Raw genomic sequence first — 13,263 nt, 5'->3', positions numbered from 1 at the left:
ATAAGGCACAGGGATTATTCCCACAAGAATGAGGAAATTGGAGGCAGCAGCTTCTGGAAATGTCAGTGTTTATTAAACATTTAAGGACATTTGAGGGTTTGAGAAGAAATATACAGAATGTAGAAAAATCTTAAGAATCTCCCGTGTCTGGGAGAACAGCCTCTTCCCTTACCATTCCACTTCCCATTTGTTTTTCTTGCTTTCTCTTTGGTTGTTTAAAAGCCATTTCTTAAGGCTCATTTGCCCCCTCCTCAACTCCCTGACCTGTGAAGATCTCTCTCCCTCTCCTTTCCCCATGACCTTGAGTCCCAGAACAGTGCTCCAAAGTGGTCAGGGGGCACCAGTCTTGAGGCTGAGGTTTGAGAATCCGGGGCTTGGGCTGGCTCTCCATTAAGGATTAAATCGGGATTGTGGGGGGAGCGCAAAGACCACATGACGTCATCGGTACTCAGTCGTGGTTGGGGAGGCAGAGCATGGGCACAGGTAAACGAACAAAAAAGAATGGATTAAAAAATAAAAATAACTAACAACCTAAATAAACCCTGAAGGAGAGTGCGATCTGGATGATTTGGGTGTTAGCTGGGCGGACAGTATGGAAGTGGGCCACCTGATGGAGTGGGGGAAGGTCAGAGAAGAAAGAGCCAGAGGGCCTGGCTAAGGTGGTGCAGGGGATGGGGGTGCCAGGTGGCCTGGAGTTGAGGCACGCAGTGTCAAGGTCCCTTTCTTCTCGGTGCCGGAGGGTCAGGCACCAAACACACAGTCCTTGGGGCCAGTGAAGGGGAGGGGAGGGGAGGGGCATGAAGGGGTGAGAATCTGAAGTACCTGGGGAACGAATTTGGAATGAAACTTACATCTCGAAGGCAGGTGGGGGCAGGGCAGGGCTGGGGAGCTAAGGAGGAAAGCACCTAGACGGGGGATAAGAGGAGCCTAGGTCCCCCTGCTCTGGCAGGGCCTGGGGGCGGGTGATCACTAGTCCGAGTTCAGGCCGATCATGTTCTTGAGGGCGTTCTTGATGCTGGTTCTGCTGGGGGACTTGACAGCAGGCCGGGGCTCCGAGCTCTGCTCATCCTGTCGTAGCTCCATCTCGATGACCACCACCTGAGAGCCTTTGGAGACCTCCGCCCGAGACCCCCGATCCCCCGCCCGGCCCGCTAACCGCTATTTCTTATCCTTGCGAGACTCCCCCAGCCCCTTGGACTTCTTCTCACTGGCAGCTTTGGTGCTTCTGCTGTGGTCCAGCATGGCGTACAGCACTGGCGTCTGCGGGAAGGGTACACACATCCGTCACCGGCCTGGGGGGGGGGGGGGCTTGACTGTCCCTGTCCCTCCCCTCAGTGCTGCCCGGAGGATTCTCCTCCCCAGCTTGTCCAGGCCCCGGGTCCCGCTAACCTGCCGGCCGCGCTTCGTCGTGTCCTTCCCAGCCTTGTGCAATTTCCCCTTCTCCATGGCACTGCGGGGAGAGCGGTGCTGTGGGTTTGGCCCCGCCGCAGCCCCGCGCAGAGCGGACGCAGCTGCCGCGCCCCTCCGGCCCGCGCACGCTGAGCGTGCCCCTCACTCAGGCCCTTTACCTGAGCCGCCTCTGCAGCGCCGCCTGCCGGCGCATCCAGCAGTACCGTGTCAGGTAGACGAGCAGCAGCACGAGGAGCACCGCCCCCAGGACGCCCCCGATCACGGCTCCCAGGACCACCCCGTACCGCGCGGGCACTGGGAGGGGCGGGAGAGAAGGCAGGCGCTGAGCAGGCACGTGCGCCTTGGTTCCGGGCCCCACACCTACTCCCTGCGGATGGGGACGAGGGACCCCGAGCCGCAGCCGCTGTCCGCCCACCTTCCCCGACCTGAAGGGCATCAGCCGGGCCACCTGCGTCTTCCCCAGCCTCAGGCCTCCCCGGTGCCTCCGCGGGCCGCCTCCCAGAGCCCTGTCCCGCCTCTTCTCACACCTTTTTCAAAGACGTAGAGCGTAACCTGCGAGGTCTTGCCCACTATGTCTGGCGGGTTTTTGACATCACATGTGAAAGTGCCGTTGTCACTATAGTCCAGGTTGTGTATGACAATGGAGCCATCCTTCCAGTGCGGGTCCCCTACCCACTGGATGCGCTCTTTGAAGGTCCCCACCTCATCGATGTAGGGCTGTCCCTTGGCATAGTGGAAGATCTACGAGGAATGAGGGAGGCGCATGGAGGTCTAACCTCGCAGTAAAGGATCCTAGGCTGCAGGAGGTAGTTCTGAGGGAGGGAGGACAATAGAGAGAGGCCCTAGGCAGTGTGACAAAGATTGCCACTTCCTTGTCAAAGCTGGGATTATGCCTCATAAAAGATTCCCCTTCCTTAGCCCCGGCTCTCTTTTCTGCTCTTCTATGAAGCTCCCTTTCTGTTATCCAGCCCCAGGACTCCCCCAGACACTCACCGAGGTGGCATCACGGCCGCCTTCAGGTTGGTAGCGCCAGGTGAAGGAGAGGTCATCTGAGACCCACTCGCTGGACCAGAAGGAACAGTGCAGGGTCACCTTGGAGCCCACAGCACCGTGGACCTCCCTGTCCGTGTAAACCACAATGGCCTGGGCGGGGGAGAGTGCTGCAAGCATAAAAAGGGGATCAGATGCACAGGTGGAGCCAATAAGGGACAGAGGAAGTGAGACCCACGGGAAGTCAAGGGCCAGGTCAGAGGCTGTAGCAAAGACTGGGCCAGAAATGATAAATTCTGAGGGCTGCATCTCTCTGAACTGAGTAGATGAATGGGAATGCTGTGTCAGTTCAAGCTCTTCAGCATGTTCAATTGGAGGAAAGGAAACCAGAAATTACAGAGCTCTCTTGAGGACTTCCAGAAATTGGATTCTGTCTGCAAGTCTCATTCTCCCTTTGGGTTAGTATTGAACTCTTAAGTTATCCCTTATAGGCAAGCTTAAAAAATTTTTTAATTTATTGTAAATTATATAGGTAATACATAATGCATTCTTTTAAACTGTTCAAGCATCAGAAATTAAGTTAGTCTCTCTTGACACCTCCCCCAACCAATTCCTTTCCTGTAGTCACTTCCCAGATATAACTACTGTTACCAGTTTAATGTGCAACCTTTTTCTAGGTATCACATTAAGATATACATGTATTTATGTGAAATAGTTGTGTTTTGTGGAGCTGTCTTCTTTTCTTTTCTTTTTCATGCATTGTGTTATATTCTGCTTTTTTTTCATTTAAGAATGTATGTATAAAAAGGGAATACATGTATATGGGGAAGCTTTTCATGTTGAGTCATATTGATTCCAGATTGGTCTTATTGTTGACAACTGCATGGTATTTCACTGCACACCAAACTCAGATTTCTTTCAGAAAAAAAAAAGACCACTAGAGAATGTAAGTCTCCTTCTGTGGCCCAACTGTCCTCACTGCTGAATCCCTGGTTGCCATATAACTTGTTCTTGGCTGGGGTGGTGGTGGGGGTCAGGGAAGAGAGGACATCATACTCCTCTCAGGGGAAGCTGGGTGCAGAGGAGAACCCCCAGACCCAGAGCTCAGATGACCCTGCACGTGAGCCCTTTGTGGTTTGACCCTCCTCACCCTCCTTTTGGTCATTCTGACCCAGTGCCATTCCCAAGACTCACCCACACAAGAAAAGTCATTCCAGGGAGATTATGTGTGTGGGCTGACTCTGGGTGGGGGCAACTGTAGACGCTTTTGTTCTATGGGAAGGGGAAGAAGCAACCAAACAAACAGAGACCCATTGTCTGACCACTTTGGGGGCTCTGCCACCCCCCACTCCCCTACCTCCTGCTCCACAGTCCTGAATCTCCCACCTCAGCGTGCAGTATCGGTGGCTCGCCTCCCGGGACCTCATGAGGCCTTAGAGGCTTCCTGGGAATCCCACATGTAACAGTGAAGGTCATTCACTGGATCTAACGTCTATTCCTCTGGTTCTAATATCAACCACTGCTCTCCAGCTCTGCTCCACGGTTCTCTGAGCGGGGTAGGTGCCAGGACAGAACTCCCCCTCTCATACTCCAAGATTCCCTCTGCCCATTTCACTCACCCTGCCCTTTCTCCAACTCCTTATCCTTAACATTTTCTCTGGGTGTCCTGGAATAGTCCAGTACAGCCCAGAAGAGCCCAGGTTCTGGGTTTGGGACTCAAGAAGCTGGCAGCAGAGAGCCTTGGACGTTCTGACCAGCACCCCCACCCCCACCCCCGCATTTGCCTACCGCTCAACCATTGTGCTAGGCTTCAGGGCAGGTCAGAGAAGGGAAAGACCCTTTCAAATCACCTTACTTTGACCTTCTCTTGCTCACCCGGCACCTGTCATGGGGCAAGGAAGAGGGTTAGCTTGTGAAGGAAGACAGCTTTAGATGGACAAGATCCTAGCATCTTCCCTTCTAGTCCTTTCACACACATAATAGACAATTGATCCACAGAGAGAAACTCAGGCACCAAGAGACAAAGCATCCGAAGAGCTGGGGCCACAAACCTTGGGCTCCTCCCTTAGATCACATTCCCTGATTTTTCTCAACAGGAAAGCTGAGGTTAAGTACCTCCTGCACTACTAGGGGATGAGTAGGGAAAGAGCCCAGGGGTCTGATCCTTACTGTGCTCTCACACTGCCTCCTACCTGGCCCTGTCCACCGCTCTGGGCATCTGTGACTGGGTCCAGCCTGGGTCCAGCTCTGTACTCTCTTTTCCCTTCACAAAATAAACACCTTTACTGCCTCCCTCCAAACTGTATATATATATATCTAAATATTTTTCCTCTGAATATAATTTCATCTTCCTGCCACTGCTCACTCCTCCTCTAACTGCAGTGGGGAGCGTAGCAAAGGCAGTGGGAAGCTTGCTGCGAGACACCCTGAGCCCCAGGGCCCCCATACTGGGTCGGCTCCACTTACCCAAAGAGGAGAAGAGCAGCGCAGCCAGGATAGGACTGGGACCAGACGAGGGAGCCCCTGGAGCCATAGCTGTGGCAGGGGCAGGGCCCGGAGCGCCTGCGGGGTTGGGAGAGTGGGGGACAAGGAACTGAGCGGGGGTTCCTGGAATCCGCTTAAAATCCCCCGGGGCCCCAGGCTGAGGGGGCTTTCCTGAGCCAGTGACCAATTGCAGCCTGGCATGTGCACTTGAGAGGTGGTGGGGAGGGAGGCAGAGCGCAGGGAGCAGAAGGGGCATTGTGTCTTCTGGGTGGGGGGTTGGGGGGACACATACCACCCCATACACAGCCGGCTTTGTGTCTGCTGGCCTCCTTCTGCACTAGGCTGGAATGTTGGGGAGGGGTGAAGGAGGGGGACAGAAAAAGGGACACAAACACACTTCTCTGAAGAATAAATGGGCAAGAGGACCCTGAATCTTAAGCCCATGAAAAGGGATTCCTCCCTAGTGTCCTGCCTGAGAGTGGCTCCCCCAAAGTCCCAGAAGCTAGGGCAGGTTCCCCCAGAGAACTTTGAAAACAGGACATACCTTGTTACCTTGACTACCACAGGTTGTGTGACAGGCTTCTTGAGATGAACAGGTCATTTGGGAATCTTTTTTTTTTTCCCTTTAATCTCCCTGCATCCTTGGTGATTCATCCCCAAGAGAAGCTTTGCTCTATTGGAAAATGTCTAGGGAAGTGTCCCCTGATTTTTCCTTTTTTGTAAGGAAGTCTTTCAATGTCTCTTGCTGCTGTTTAAGTCCATCCCAATTTAGAAAAAGCCAAAAAAATTGTATTGAGTGCCATCTATATGTACAATGTGGGTATGCAAGCAATAGAAAAAGGAATAAAAATTAGACCCTTCCTTCAAGGAGTTCAAAATCCAGTTTGGGGAAACAGAGAAGGAAAGATCTGAGGACAAACCCAGCAACAACCCAACATAATAACCCGTGATGCTTGTTATAGTAAAGAGATGAACAGAATTCTGGGACTACCAAGGACAGCACATGAGCTGCAATGCAACGTCAGGAAGATTGAGTGAGTTCTGTAACAGAGTAAAAACAAAAATTTCATCTAATAAATGAAGTTCAGAGAAAGGGGGAGTCATGTCTAGAAGACAACCTTGAGGGATATGTGCCATCCTGAGGAGGAGGAATGGGTAATGAGGGTATCTAGGCAGACAGAACAGCAAAAGCAAAGACAAAGAGGTGAGAAAGTGTGATTGGGTGTGTGTGTGTGTGTGTGTGTGTGTGTTGGATAGGCTTGTGAAGTGCTGGACATATACAAGGCAGATCCGGTGACCTCTACTTTGACTTGATTTGGGGGATCTTGAAGAGGAATGGTAGGAAACAATAACTACAGGTAAGTTGAAGTCAGTTTGTGAAATCAGTTTGTGACAAAGAGGATGGCATTGATCTGGTGTGTCAAGAACTTCCTGAAGGTTTTGGGGTGGTGTTTGAGGTTAGGGATGGGAGTGTCTATATGGTCAGAGCTGAGTTTTAAAACAAATCTGTCCAGAAAAACTGGAGCTCTCCTGATGGTTACCTCCTTTGTTTCCCTCCTTGGGATCATCTGAAATGATTTTGCCTTATGCTCAGTCTCTCACACTACCATCTAGAATGTTTTCCCTTCTCTCTTCCCCTTCCTTTTTCTCATCTCAAGCCTTGACTAAACCCTGCTTCTTTCTCCTGCATCTTTTTAAGGTAAGTGCTGATGATGAGGGACTTGACTTAAAGTTTGGTTTGGACCTCAGTGTGATTTCTTTCCATCAATTATGGACTCTATAGGTTAATTTGAGGAAGACGCCACTGTTGTTCCTGCTATGGGACTATTGCAGCCTTACTTGTAAGGCCACAGGCTCCTGGCACCTTCCTGGCATCTCCTTACACCGCACAGAGTCTTGGTGGATTCAGTGAGAAGTATTGGATTTGGGTTGTGGAGCTCTAAATATGGGACTTGATCATAAACTCTACAGGCAAAATCATCATCATCAGTATATGTTTACAGGACGTCATAGCCAACATTCCTCCCTAAACCCACCTTTCCAGCTATAAGTAATCTCTTCTTTCATCCACCTGCTTCTTTTACCTATACCCCTTTCATGGGATTGCTTCTTTCTTTGTTGTATTTATTTATAACCTAAGTTGTGTAAGTTGAGACTTACAAGCTTCTTGAGGACAATTACATTTCTGTCTTTGAATCCCCTAAAGCACTTTCACATATTCTGCCCAAGAGTCAATACATATATGTTAAAATGAAATTGTTTAAAGAGCTAAGTGTAAGAGGCAGTCACTGGATTTGTTAATGTGAAGCTCCAGACGGTCAAAGTAGAATCAAGGACTAGAAGCAAAATAGCAGAAAACTGTATTTTAATTTGACAACTTTCTAATGATTAAACTGTTCTCTAAATGAATCTTGGTTTTGAGGTACCGGGAAGAATCCTGAAGGTCAGTGGTCAGCAATGTTGCAGAAGGGATCCCTGCACTGGATAGAAAATCGGGTTGGAGAGCCTCTAAGCTTCCTTTCAGTCCAAACGTCTATGAAAGTGCTTTCTTTGTTAAACATTATAGGAATGCAAAATACTCTTTTCTTGATACAGAAATAAGTGAATCTGTGCTAATTAAATCCTGCAAAGTGCAAGAGTGCTAAATATAAATAAGATCTGAATATTAATGTAGCTGATTGTTTAACTGTAGAATAGGAGGTGCTCTAGGCTGTCTCCTTCACTCTTCCCCACCCCAAAAGAGACTCAAGCACTTTTGTATTCTTCTGTCCCTTTCTCAGTTATCTTTTTCTCCCTTAAGTCGTAAATGCAATTATTTGCTGTGCTTGGGTTTCTCAAAACTGTTTATATACATATATAAATTAAAGTGAGTTTCTCCTTCACCCCCACCCCAGGTTCTTCTGGCAGTGGGTGCCACCCACACTGCTCTGAAGCAAGAACAAGGAACTGCTGTCTGTGGCTGGTGGGCGTCTAGCGGCAGCGCAAGCCTAGGAATTGTGGCGCATAAAGCTAATCGAGGTGGTTGGAGGAGGCTCCGCATCCTTGCGAATGATGATCTCTCGATTGCGAGGGTCTCTCTCCCAAGGCCCATTCTCACACTCCCCAACTTCGGTCTCAACTTGTGAATCTCTGTACTGGCGAAGCTTCACATTAGAAGGGCGAGAGCCCAAACTATCTTTTTCGCAGTGTCTCATAACCGGCCTACCGAGACGTTTTTAGTCCCACTTGGGAGGGAGGCGGATGAGGCCAGACTGAAGAGTCCCCAAGAATCTGGGCAAGTCAGCTTTCAGTAGTGCAAAACAGAACGAACAGTTCGCAGGTGAAATGTCGACTGCAGAGTGTGAGCCAGCGGCATTTCTGCCGAAACCCTAGCAAATTCTGGTCGAAGCAGAGGAGGGAGGACGGCGGAGACGAAAACCAACCAACCAAAGAGTGTGACCACGGCTGAGCCGACGGCGCTCCCGATCCTTTTAAACAGCCCCGCGTCGTCACGTGACGGTGACCTCAAGTACGCCCCTCCCCCTCCCCGACGTCCCCGCCCAGAGGTGGTGGAGCCGTTTGACGTCACTTCCGTCCAGGCCGGAAACCAAGATGGCTGCGCTGTTGTTGAGGTGACTTTAGTATGGGGCTGGGGGCCGGTCCCCGCGACCCTTGGGATGCTTGCCCTGGCCTCTCTCGGCCTGCCGGCAGCTGTTTGCCCTGTGCCTGGGCCGGGAAAGGACCCGTGCGTGGCGGCTGCGCCTTGGGGACCCCATGGCCCTCTCCCTCCCCTCCCCCAGCCGCCCCGAGAGTTGGGAGCTACTGGCCGGTTACCGCTTCCTCACTCCGTCCCGAGGGGTCGCGCAGCCCTGGCCCTTTCTACTTCTTCACCTCTAATCATTCTTCCCCAGGTTTTTCTTTGGGCCACACTCAAAGCCAAGCTCCGAAAAAATAAACAGTTCTAACTTTGAGGTCAGTGGCCCACGGGCCCTACAGTTTCGAGATCTTATTTAAGGACTGGGCCTCGGGAAGAGAGACGTTGGTGTACTTTGTCTTTGCGTCTAACTCCTGCAGTTCCTAGTTGCTTTCAGTGAGCGGGCATTGTCCACGTACCTAACGAACCCCAGGCAGAGGGCGCAGGAGGCCTGGACCGGTACTGGCTGGCGATTAGCAGTAGCGCCCGTAGCGGTTGCTTAGCTGTCCCGGAGCAGCCCGGGGAATTCAGTTTTAGCTTACGTTTTTATTTGGGGGACGGGGCTGAATGTCCCAGTTTTCCTCCACAATAAGAGTTTGCTGTTTGGAGAAATACCCTGGATTTTCTTCCAATCTGAACTTCCACTGTACAGGCCGCCGCCTCTACTCAGAGCCGTTCTAGCCCCAGGGACTTGAATGACTTTAGACACTGCTGGAACAAATCCCAGCATAGTTTGTTTAGTGCCAGCTCTAGTTTTGGAAACTATTTGCTATGGAAAGTTAGTTTTAATGTTGTTGAGATTTAATTCCTGATTTCCCCCAAGTGTCTTCCCATTTCTCTTTCCCCTCTAGTCACCCAGTATAAAAATAGACTGTAGTTTTTCTCTTGGAGTTGAGATCAGGAATGGGTTACCCTAATCCTCTTATTTTCCAAATGTACCTTTTTTTCTGTAAGATGTGCCAGGGCCAGTCTTGCCAGAACTGCTTCCTTTATTCCAGGTAGTTTGACTGTAATTGGATATTTTTGAATTCTTTGGCATATCATATTTTGGTAAATGTCGGGCTTTTGGTAGAATTAACATGTAGCTTGAAAGAATCATACTGGTTCTAAACAGTTTGTTGTAGGAGTTTGAGGAGGAGTGTTTAGAAGGATCACTATACTCATTAAGTATGTCCAGACAGTGTCATTTGGAGTTGTATAGGACTGTCATCACTGGAGTTCAGTGCCAAGGAAGAGACTTCTTTCTCATTAGTGGTAATCAAAGGTCTCATGGGAAGGGCACCTTTCAGTTTCTCACAAGGGCTTTTTTAAAGGGATAAGAAATAGAGAATTAAAAACACTTTTTTTCCCATGATTGAAGTTCTGGGTCCAATTCCATTTCTCTAGAGGGATTTGGAACTGTTTATAATGTACTGATATAACCTCAAAGTAAAATGCCTTCTAAGAAAGTCTAGGAGCTGGTTTCTAGTTTTAGGAACATCACCGATTCTACTTTGGATCAGTGAAGGTCATTGATTCCATGATTGTGTTTTCCTCATTTGTGAATGAGAATAGCAATAAGCTGGACCTACTTACGAGAAATACTGGTTAAACATTTTTAATGCATGGCTTATTAAAAATTATTAGTTATCAGAGCACTGTATGTCATGGCTTTTGCATAGTGCTCTATATCTCTCTATTTTGTGTACTTCCTAAACAGTCAGACTAGCCAAGGATGAGTAACCAGCTGAGTAATGCAAACTCCATTTGGCACTCAGTCAAGGAATGCCTTAGCAAAGCCAAGACGGGTAGAGAGCTACGCTAAGAACAGCTAGGCTTCTCTCTAATAACGTTCATGCTGCTCAAGTGCAAAATCACCTGGAGTCGTAACCATATGAACACGGCTCATCATATTAAATGCTACATGTGAAACACCTGTAAAGATAAGGTTTAATTCTAAATTCATGAGACTGCTTTTGAAGGTAAGCATACTCATCACAAACCATTTCTTTTGAGCCTCTTCTTTCTGTCAGACATTATTATAGGTGCTGTGGATGCAAAGTATTCCTGTCCTGTCCTTGAGGAGCTCAAGAGTCTAGCAGAGGAGATAAATAAATAGGTGAATTATTAAGCAACATGATAAATGTTGGTATAGAGATAGGAATAAGTGGTGTGGGAGCATGGTGGGGGCAGCAAGTAAGGCTACAGAAATGGTGAAGTCGCCATCCAGGAGTAGTTGAGTTTTGAAGGATGAGTTTATCAGGCTGTGAGGGAGGTTCCAGTCAGAATAGGATGAGCAAAGGCATGTGGCCCTAAGCAGACTTGCTCTGTTTGGGGGCAATGTAACACCGGTGTGGTAGAAGTATAGGGGCGGAAGGGAATTTGTGGGAGAATAGGTCCAGAGAGTTGGATTGGGCCATGTGAAAAAGAGCTGTGTTTGGCTACAGTATGAAATCGTTCTATAAGCAGGGGGGAACTGTTAAGAGACTTTTAGGCAGAAAAGCAATGAAATCAGCTTTATTTCATAAAGTTAGCTCTGGTGATATTGAATGATAGGGAAGAGATTGGTGCTAGGGAGAGAGAGTTCAGGAGCTCTGTAGTAGTTCTACTGAGAAATGAAGAGGACACAGGCAAAATGGACCGAAGTGTCCTAGCTGGTAGTGATCATATTGTGGTAAGGTGGTAACATTGCATATATATCAGGGAAGGGTGAGAGGAAAGAAAGCAAGGATGACTTACATTTCAGGTTGAGAGTTAGTTTGGTGCTAATACCCATTAACCAGAACTTCTATATAGACAGGATTGCTCTTCATTATGTCCTTCAAGGATACATCTATTTTAGTGTTACTCTTACCCCAGACATTTATGAAACTTTTTGGCATACCATCAGATCAAATTCAGAGGTCATTCATGTAAGAGAAACTTATTAAATTACAGTGTTATCTTGTTTTGGACCAAAAATGGTTTTATTCAGTTTGATCATATAGACTTGGCTTTGAATAATTTTTTTTTCCCCAAAGTCATATCCATTTTTAGCAAATGAACATTTTTATCACCTCTGAGGGTTTAAAGAAGAATGTGATGTAAATTCTAAAAACCTTGGGGAGACCAACAAAATATTAGTAATACTATACATGTATGTGGCATATTGCTGTTTAGAGATTGCTTTCCTGTACCTTTTTTGGGTCCATTTTATCATGTAATTCTCCCAGCAACCAATAAGGTAGATATTACCAATCCCACTTTATAGAAGAAAAAGCTGAAGCCCAGTGACTCGCTGAAGTTATGCAAGTTGTGCAGATCAAGAACTCGAGTCTGGCTCTTTTACTTTGTCCAGTGTTTCTGCATTACTGGTGTTGCCCCAATCCAGAGAAGAGTTTCAAAAATGGTTACAATTTTTTTGGAGACATGTCTAATGTATTCAGAACACTAACTGGAAATGATAAGTCCTGGCTTATTAATTAAGAATAAGGAAAGTACTATTACTTTCTAGCTTTAGCATATAAAGCACTATTCCTGGGTGGAAAAAGAAATCTTTCAGAGTTGTGGGTTTCACATGAAAGGCAAAGATAGAGATCTGCTTTTTTCATATAGAAGTTCCCTCTTATCTGTGGTTTTGCTTTCTGAGGTTTCAGTTACACATGATCAACTATGATTCCAAGGCAGATGATCCTCCTCCTCATGTACTATCAGGTCAATAGTAGCCTAACTCTGTGTCACGATGCCTATGATAATCATATCGCTTCATCTCATCATGTAGGCATTTTATCATCTCACATCATCACAAGAAGAACAAGGGTAAGTATAGTACCATAAGATATTTTGAGAGAGAGAGACACCACTTACACACAACTTTTGTAACAGTATATTGTTATAATTATGCTTATACTAGATATTAATCTCTTACTGTGTTAAATTGGAAATTAAACCTTATCATAGTTATGAAAGTATAGGATAAAACATAATGTGTATAGGATTGAGTATTAGCCACAGTTTCAGGCATCCACTGGGGGTCTTGAAGCTTACTGTGGGTAAAGCTTGGGGGACTAATTATTTCAAATAAGATTATAGAGTTTGTGCAACTCGTTTCTGTTAGGGCCTGTGGGAAGTTCGTATTGGTATTTGTCTGGGAAACAATAGCACTAGACAGAGAGCACAGTAGATTCCAACCCACATCTGCAAACTCTTGCTGGGTAGCTGAGTGACTGGACCTAGCCTGGTGTGAGGAATGTGTGCCCTGCGACTTCAGAGTCACAATTACTTCAATTGATTTAACGAGATTTGTTCCCACTTCTTTCTTTCTGGGAGCTTGGGTACACAATGTCTGTATTCACCCTTGCCTGTAAAGCTGGAAAGAGGGGAGAGCTGAAGGAAGTGTTGCTTGGATGATTTTTTCCTTCTAATAGTGGGCTCTTGTAGAATGCTGGTGTGAAGCATAAGGTTCTTGAAATGTTTATGCATCTAATAATCAATGGCGTGAGGAACATCATCAGCTTTTTTAGAAGATCGTTGGATCTTAGTGAGATCTTATCCCCACAGTGTCTTGTACGTAGTGGATACACAATCAACTTTTGTAGAATCAATGGATTTCTAATATTAGTCCCAGAGCTTCATTCTGATAACTTTCTTAAGTACTTTTGGAAAGATTTGATATGATAATGTGAGTAAAGGAGATAGTGGTCATCTGTTTTTCGTAATACTGTGTGAACATAATTCTGGAGCAGTTA

The 13,263-nt window shown here is 47.3% G+C and overlaps 2 protein-coding genes across 3 annotated transcripts in view; one reads left to right on the top strand and one right to left on the bottom strand.

Annotated features, from left to right (window-relative positions):
• Positions 1–51: 51 nt before the first annotated feature.
• On the bottom strand, positions 52–5,023 carry MPZ (myelin protein zero). Its single transcript, XM_036922810.2, is given in 6 exon segments — positions 52–1,260; positions 1,390–1,450; positions 1,569–1,704; positions 1,938–2,151; positions 2,404–2,570; positions 4,867–5,023. Coding segments are annotated over 6 exon segments (936 nt in total). The 5' UTR covers positions 4,934–5,023; the 3' UTR covers positions 52–969.
• A 3,378-nt stretch (positions 5,024–8,401) lies between these two features.
• SDHC (succinate dehydrogenase complex subunit C) overlaps positions 8,402–13,263 on the top strand; it is a 30,003-nt gene continuing 25,141 nt past the window's right edge. The window contains exon 1 of one of the 2 annotated variants that reach the window (XM_057495188.1): positions 8,402–8,495. In XM_057495188.1, coding sequence (XP_057351171.1) covers positions 8,476–8,495 — 20 coding nt within the window. In that variant the 5' untranslated portion in view covers positions 8,402–8,475. The remainder of the gene's footprint in view (positions 8,496–13,263) is intronic. The other variant, XM_036922812.2, reaches the window with a different exon arrangement.

The sequence above is a fragment of the Manis pentadactyla genome, chromosome 19, assembly GCF_030020395.1.
Source record: "Manis pentadactyla isolate mManPen7 chromosome 19, mManPen7.hap1, whole genome shotgun sequence".
Classification (NCBI taxonomy): Eukaryota; Metazoa; Chordata; class Mammalia; order Pholidota; family Manidae; genus Manis; species Manis pentadactyla.
Note: the sequence above shows the minus strand (reverse complement) of the source record. Positions and strands in the feature narration are given on the sequence as shown.